General features: G+C 40.7%; 1 protein-coding gene across 1 annotated transcript in view; it reads right to left on the reverse strand.

Annotated features, from left to right (window-relative positions):
- Rad54l (RAD54 like) overlaps positions 1–8,340 on the reverse strand; it is a 34,077-nt gene that overhangs the window by 3,774 nt on the left and 21,963 nt on the right. The window contains exons 10-16 of the mRNA XM_015485045.2: positions 5,714–5,840; positions 4,447–4,521; positions 3,996–4,126; positions 3,323–3,433; positions 2,933–3,056; positions 2,489–2,567; positions 1,777–1,956 (exon numbers count right to left, since the gene is read on the reverse strand). Of these exons, the coding sequence (XP_015340531.1) occupies positions 1,777–1,956; positions 2,489–2,567; positions 2,933–3,056; positions 3,323–3,433; positions 3,996–4,126; positions 4,447–4,521; positions 5,714–5,840 (827 nt within the window). The remainder of the gene's footprint in view (positions 1–1,776; positions 1,957–2,488; positions 2,568–2,932; positions 3,057–3,322; positions 3,434–3,995; positions 4,127–4,446; positions 4,522–5,713; positions 5,841–8,340) is intronic.

Genomic DNA, 8,340 nt, shown 5'->3' on the forward strand with positions numbered 1-8,340 from the left:
CTCCATGGTAAAGCACCACTGGGTGCAATTCCCCAAAAAATGGCAACTATTTGAGCATGTTTATAGGCTTTGGGGGGAAAAAAATTGAACAACTAAGAACTGAGCATGATGGCACAGGCCTATAATCCCAGTGACTCAGGAGGATTCCAAATTAGAGGCCAGCCTGGATAACTTAGTAAGACCTTGTTTCAAAATAAAAAATAATAATAATAATAAAAAGCACACCTGGGTTCAATCCCCAACACCAACCAAAAAAAAAAAAAAAAAAAAAAAGGAAAGAAGGAAGGAAAGGATGAGAAGAAGGCTTTAACAGCAGCAGAGCTAGAAGGGTGAATTCCAAAGAAGAAGGGAATCTTTCTCTGGCATAGGAAGGGAAATACCAGGTATAGAGATTTATAGAAAAGAGGTAAACGAATTCATGCCTAGTAGTTTACGTTCTCTCTGTAAAGATAGCCCTCTCTACAGAAAGAGACAGGTAGGGAAGTGGTAAAGGCTTGAAATGGTCATTGAAAGAAATAAAATGGCTCAGCCAAAAAGGATAACATGAATTTTTTTAATATTTATTTTTTAGTTTTCGGTGGACACAACATCTTTGTTTGTATGTGGTGCTGAGGATCGAACCCGGGCCGCATGCATGCCAGGCGAGCGTGCTACCGCTTGAGCCACATCCTCAGCCCAAGATAACATGAATTTATGATAGTACCAACCTGTAAATGCAAAATATAGTTGAGGTGGAAGCTGAGAATAGCTAAAATGATCCAAGTGAAATGAATATTGGGAAGGGTAGCTGATAGGACACACAGGAATAGGCTGAATAAAAAAAAGGAAGCCAAGCCAAACTGACTGGGAGTGGACATGAGAGGTTCTCTTACTGTATTATAAGGAAGGAAAAGCTGGAAGGTCAGGAGGTGAAAGTAGGATGAGAGTAATTAAGGCCTTAGGAGAAATTAGATGAGGGGGAGTTGAGTCATTAGAGATGAAGTCAAAGAAACATGAATGCCAGAATGCTGGAAAACTGCATAGTCCTCAAAGTTGGACAGGATGATTGCTAGATTTGGGAAAGAAACAAAGACAACTAATATTCAAAATCATTGCTAAATTAGGAACATAGCAAAGGTTAGATGACTGTAGCAAGGAAGAAAAGACTACCCTTTGTCAAATCAGACAACATGAGCTGCAAAAGAGGAACTATGGGACAGACTCAAGGTGGTAACTGAAAATGCCATAACAGCTTCTTAACCCAAGGGACATGAGGGAATGAGAAGACTTAGAAGGCAAACAACACAATAGGAATTGGCTATGAAAGAAAATAGATGCCCTGCACAAAGGATGTTCTGAACAAGCATCCAAAAAGCGTAATAAGAACCACTTGGAAGCCAGGTATGGTGGCACACATCTGTAATCCTCATGACTAGGGAGGCTGAGGCAGGAGGATCACAAGTTTGAAGACACTCTGAGCAACTTAGCAAGACCCTAAGCAACTTAGATCCTGTCTCAAAAAAGTTTAAAAAAGGGTTAGGGATGTGGCTCAGTAGTAAAGCACCCCTGGGTTCAATCCCCAACACCAAAAGAAAAAAAAAAAGGCGAGGGGGTGGGGGGGATTGGATAGAAAGAGGGGAAAGGAGAACAGGAATACAGGGCTCAAGGCTAGGCCTATAGAATAGCACTGATAGAAGTGTCTATTTCAAAGAGGGACAATAAGAAACAATTTAAAATGGGTTTTGAAGATTTTGTTCCATGATCCACCCCCACAGTGACCACCATCACCATTCTTACAGACAGCAGGCGATAAATATAGCAGGTCTTCTTTTGACCATCACGCCAGACCCTGGCCATGGCTTGTTCATCATTGGCTGGATTCCAGTCAGGGTCAAACATGATCAGCCGGTTAGCCCCAATGAGATTGAGGCCACAGCCTCCAGCTTTGCTGCTCAGCATGAAGACAAAATCAGGGCTCTGGAAAAAAAGAAAGCAGGGGAGCAAGAATCTCTTATAGCCTAAACTGGGATCCTCCTCATCCCAGCCACTCTCATGCTACTTCTACTCATACTCAGTTGTGATAACCCATACTTTGCCTGCCAACTAGCCAATTTCCCAGTCTACAAAACCAGTTTCCAGCGCAGAAATGACCAACAAGCCTAACCCTCACCCCCATATCCCGCCCCCAAACAAAACCCAAAACATAAAAACTTGATGTAGTCAGGCATGGTGGCACACACCTGTAGTTCCAGCAACTCAGGAGTCTGAGGCAGGAGGATCACAAATCCAAAGACAGCCTCAGCAATTTAGAGACACCCTGTTGCAAAATTTTAAAAAAAGGCTGGAGATATGGCTCGGTGATTTAGCAATCTTGGGTTCAATACCCAGTACCAAAAAAGAAAAAAGAAAAGAAAAACTCTGACTGTAGAGCCCATTTACATCTTCTCTATCAAGTGTTAATTCTGATGTTACTGCACTGGTGGTGTGGGGGCAGGGGCTATGCATTTACCGATGGACAGTTGAAGCGCTCCACAACCTTGGCTCGCTTCTTAATGGACATTGTGCCATCCAGGCGGACATACAAGTACCTGAAGAGAGATCCAAAGATCAAAACCAAGAGGAAAGGAGGGCCCCCTTTGGAGCCATGGCCCCTGAAGGGTCCACCAAACCATGCGTGAGGCTGCTCATGTCATAGCTTTTTGGTATTCCCAAAGAGAAGGGCAGGGAGCTAAGGGTCAGGACTCTGACCTGTGGGAATACCTGAAGGACCAGTGGGGGGATTCTGCTTAGACATGGAGCTAGAGCCATTACAACAATAAGAAAAAGAGATATATTCATGGAAGTCCTTCATGTACCAACATCTTGAACCATACCCACCAATCAGAATACCTAATTTTTCTAGAAGGTGGTGAGGAAGCACATCCCTTGCCAGCCTATTTAGGATCCTCCTTACCTTCGAACCCGACAGAGCTTCTCAAAGAGATCCAATGTCTGGGTATAATTGGATACCAGCACTACTTTGTCACTGCTGCGGCTTCGTGTCACTGCCAGAATATAATCGAGGACCAGCATCTTACCTGGAATAAACAGCAACCATCAGTCCCCCCACTGGCCATCCCAATGGACCAAGATTCTTGCTTTTTTTTTTTTTTTAATTTTTTATGGTGCTAGGGATCAAACCCAGGGACTTGTGCATGCTAGGCAAGCACTCTACCACTGAGCTACATTCCCAGCCCATATTCTTTATCCTGCCTTGAGACAGGATGGCTCCAGCAAAGATAATTTCCCACTCTCCTTCCACTGCTCTTCCTGGAAAGGTCCATATACTGGCAGAAAAGCTTACCTGACAGCTGTGGCTCTAGAGCCTTGGAGCTATAACCAGGGGGGAAGATGTCCAAGGCACCCTCAAAACCATCCTCCTCTTCCACACACTTATCATATATGAGAGCTGGATCTGAAAAACCAACAAAACAAAAACTCCACACCACAATACAGCTACTTTGCTTTCTGAAGTTTCTACTTAAGAGCGCACTAGAATGCCCTTTAAATGCCCAACCTAGGAGGCCTTTTTCAGCAGCACTCACTCAGTCTCCACCTCCCAGTTCCAACAGGGTGCAGCCAGTAAAATCTGGGACCATGGATGAATAATTTCGCTCCCTAGTGTGTTCTCCCAACAAGAAGGGAGCTATACCAGAGCTCTCTAAGACATGGAGCTTTATCATTTTTCCGAATGCCTAACATTTTATATGAACATGTGTGTGCAAGTGCTCACACAGTCTTGTACAACAAGAATCAAGCATTAGCTGGGCACAGAATAAGCTATATTTTCCAAAGCAATGGGTCTAGCTTATTAGAGTCCACAATGAGGGTTCATGCCTTGGGGAGGTTTGGAATCACAAGTGCTATAGGCTGCTATGGGGTCTCTAGACAATTTTACAGAAAAGTTACTGGACTATCTATGGGAGCCTCTCTCCATTGCTCACTATACAGAAGATCAGGGCAAGGGCTCAACTCACGATTACAAAGCTTCTTCAGAGTGGTGATAGAAGAAAGGGAAGACACACTCATCTTGCCCTCACGCAACTCTTCTGCTGGCTTGGCCTGTCTCAGAAACCTCTTGTATAACTCAGTCTGAAGGGGTGTCAGCCTAAATAAAAAGGCAACTGGGTCAGTAGCGAAAAAGTGGACCAGCCAGGAGCATTGATACACTCCTATAATCAGAGGCTTGGGAGACTGAGACAGGAGGACCTCAAGTTCAAGGCCAGTCTCAGCAACTTAGCAAGGCACTAAGCAACAATCTGTCTTAAAATAAAACATAAAAAGGGCTGAGAATGTAGCTCAGTGGTGAAGTGCCTCAGGGTTTGATCCTACATTTCTGTCCCCTAAGGATATCTTCAGACCCAGCCCTGCTTCAGAAGCTAAACTTTCATTTTCACTCACACTACAACCTTTAGTTGATTTCAGTACCTGCAACAAACCACTTGCTCAATCTTTACAGGCAGATATTTAGAAAGGATATCAGAGGTCCTCCGTATCAGGCACCTAGTAAAAACAGAAAAAAAAGACAAAAGGCTTGTAAAAACAAGCATGCTGGAATAAAAGCTACCATCCAGAGGACCAAGACTGACTCTTTTTTTTTTTTTTTTTTTTTTAAAGAGTGAGTGAGAGAGAGAGAGGGAGAGAGAGGGAGAGAGAGAGAGAGAGAAAATTTTTTAATATTTATTTTTTAGTTCTCGGCGGACACAACATCTTTGTTTGTATGTGGTGCTGAGGATCGAACCCGGGCCGCACGCATGCCAGGTGAGCGCGCTACCGCTTGAGCCACATCCCCAGCCCCAAGACTGACTCTTTTAAAGTAGTATACAATGCCAAGGACCCATCGGCCCTTTGGTAAAGATATCTCTATCAGGGTCTCAGTCATGGGAACAGAGACCTTCCAAATAGCCAACCTTACAGTAACAACTCTCTCTTCCCATTAACAGGTTGGCTTCTCTCAAGAAAAGGCTGAGGTCTTCCATTGAGCCTAGGGCTCTCTCAGGGAAAGCAAACTTCAAACCAAGTCTTTAGGGGGGTTTCTGTCCGAATTTGCCTACATGTCTGCCAAGCTTATGATAGCTCAGGGTAGACCATGGAGGATAGGGAGGCACCTAAGAACACTCTGATTCTCCTCCCTACTATCTAAAATTAGTAAGCAGATGTAACCAGGGCATTAGGAAAAGCAGAAAGACTATTTAACCCCATCAATAACCCCATCAATTGTGCATACCTACAACAGAGGAGCCAGAATGCACCTGCCTGCACAGAATGTGGACACATGGAATAAGACGACCTCTTAGCTTGGGAGCTGCCTTTGAAGAATAGGTAACCTTCAGATCTACTCCTAAATATCAAAGAACAACTACAGAGCCTGGGAAGAGAAAGCTTCTGATATACTAATAATATACCAGGGGATATTTCGTTCAGGAAGTCCAGCTACATCAGAGAAGATTTTCATCAGTGGATTAGTAAACAGACTAAAACCAGACTATAGATACTATAGATTCTGGGCTAAAGAGAAAATAGAAACTTGAACTGCAAAACTCCATCATTTATTCAGTAGTCATAGTCATGGCACAGATCCCACCCCTTCCCTAGAATCACAGCCTTTGAGGGCTCTAATCAGACCAGGTCCCCAAAAGGGTTGGCCTCAGATGGCATGAGAAGCAATTCGGATGACCTCGCTTGGGGTTGTTACCTATTCACAATGCTGATAAGCTCTCTCAGTCGCTCCTCCCCTAGCTGCTTGTCTGCTTCACTTGCAGCTGCATCTCGACTCTTCAAAATTGGCATCTCAAAATGTTTCTTGAATTCATGGGCAGTCCCTAACACATGAGAAAAGAGAAAATTAAAGTACATGTGAAGGGCTGGGGTTGTGGCTCAGTGGTAAAGCGCTTGCCGAATATGTGTGGGGTACTGGGTTTGATTCTTAGCACCACATATAAATAAATAAATATCCATTGACAACTAAAAAATATTTTTTAAAAAGTACATGTGATAAAATGATTTTCCCACTGCCAGCAGCAACAAACCACATTATCACAGACCAGCCAAAGCTGAACAAAATATAGGCAATTTCTATTTAATGAATAAGAGATCCCAAAGCAGTAAAGATTTGAAAGGCCAAACAGTGAAACAGTAAAGCCCAAATATATAATTAATTAAAGTAAGTATAAATAGACTAAGCTTTGTCCAATTAATAGATTAGGCCCAACTCTCTTTAAAAGCATAACTAAATGTTGTTTTCAATAGATGAAGTAGCATATAGACTTAATAAAGTACTGATATATGCTACGAAATGGAGGAAACTTGAAAACATTATGCTAATAGAAATAAGCCAAACACAAGGCTGGGGCTGTAGCTCAGTGGTAGAGCATTTGCCTAGCACAAGTGAAGCACTAGGTTTGATCTTTAGCACCACAAATAGATAGGTAGATAGATAGATAGATAGATAGATAGATAGATAGATAGATAAAATAAAGGTATTGTGTCCATCTACACCTAAAAATATTTAATAGAAAAGAAGCCAAACACAAAAGGTCACATATGAATACATTTATATGAAATACACAGAAAGGCAAATTCAGAAACAGAAAGCAGATTGGTGGTTGCCAAGATTTGGAGGAGGGCAAATAGGAACTGTTTAATGAGTTTAAAATTTCCCTTTTGGTGATGAAAATTTATGGAACTAGATAAGGGTGGTGGTGGCACAACGATGTGAATGTACTAAATGCCACTGAACTATACAATTCACCGTGGCTAATTTTTTATTATTTGAATTTCACCTCAAAAAATTTATAGAATTCAACACTCATTTGTGATTAAAAAAACAAAACAAAACAAAACAAAAAACTCCTAGGAAATTAATAATAGGGAAAAAAAGTCCTTAATCAGAAGGCAGCAAGGAAGGGAGGGAGAGGATGGAGGGAGCAGGGAAGAGAAAGAGGAAAGACACAGGCTAGCAGACAGGCTTTCTTTTTCCCCCTAGATCAGGAATGAGATTTTCTAACAGTACTTCTATCCAGCATTGTACATGTGAAGGGCTGGGGTTGTGGCTCAGTGGTAAAACACTTGCCAAATATGTATTGGGTACTGGGTTTAATTCTTAGCACCGCATTAAAAAAAAGAAAGAATAAAAGCTGTAATTAATGCATAAAACGGAAATGAAAAGCCAAAGAATTAGGATAAAAGACATAAATTATTATTTGCAGATGACATGATTTTGTATGTAGAGAAATCCAAAAAAAATTATGCTGGGCCAGGTGTGGGAGCACACCATATAATCCCAACTTCTTGGGAGGATGAGGCTAGAAGATTACAAGTTTAAGGCCAGCCTGCACAACTTAGTGAGATTCTTTCTCAAAATTGAACACAAAAAGGTATGGGGATATAATCAGAAGTAAAAGTAGCCCTGGGTTCAATCCCCAATATAGCTGGAAAACATACATTAAAACTCACATTAATCCAGACATATTAAGCAATAGTAATTAAAGCAGAAAAATACTAACAGAAGCAGACTAATGTAACAGAATAAAGTTCACAAATAGATTAACACAGATGGACATCTGATTTATGAAGAAGGTAGTACTGTAATGCAATGCATAAAGAACAGTCTTTTCAATGGTGCTGGGCTAACTAAATATCCTTATGGAAAAAGATTAATCTTAATTCTCACATTATACTACATATAAAAACTAATTTAAGGGGCTGGGTTGTGGCTCAGTGATAGAGCACTTGCCTAGCATATGTGGGTTCGATTCTCAGCACCACATATAAATCAATAAAGTCTATTGATGACTAAAAAAAATAAAAAAAATAAATAAACTAATTTAAGATAAATTATAGACTTTAATGTAAGGTAAAATAATAAAACATCTTCCAACACCTTTTCATAAAAAATATTCAACAAACTAGGAATAGAAGCTAACTTCCTCAATCTAATAATAGACATCTTCATTAAAACAGAGTAAATCTTGGGATATAGCAATTTCACTCCTAGGTAAACACTTAAAGAAGTGAAAATATATCCAAGTAGAAATTTGTAAATGAATGTCTATAGTAGCATTGTTTACAACAGCCAAAAGGTGGAAAGGTAGAAACAACACAAATGTCTATCAACTGATGATCAAATAAACAAAATGTTTAAAAATAGGGGGGAAAAAAAAAATCAGCCATGGGTTAGGGTTGTGGCTCAGTAGTAGAGCATTTGCCTAGCATGTGTGAGGCATTGGGTTCAATTATCAGCACACCACATATAAATAAATAAAATAGAGGTCCATCAACAACTAAAAAAAAAAAAAAAAAAAAAAAAAATAAAAAAAAAAA

Source organism: Marmota marmota, unplaced genomic scaffold, assembly GCF_001458135.2.
Source record: "Marmota marmota marmota unplaced genomic scaffold, marMar, whole genome shotgun sequence".
In the NCBI taxonomy this organism is placed as follows: domain Eukaryota; kingdom Metazoa; phylum Chordata; class Mammalia; order Rodentia; family Sciuridae; genus Marmota; species Marmota marmota.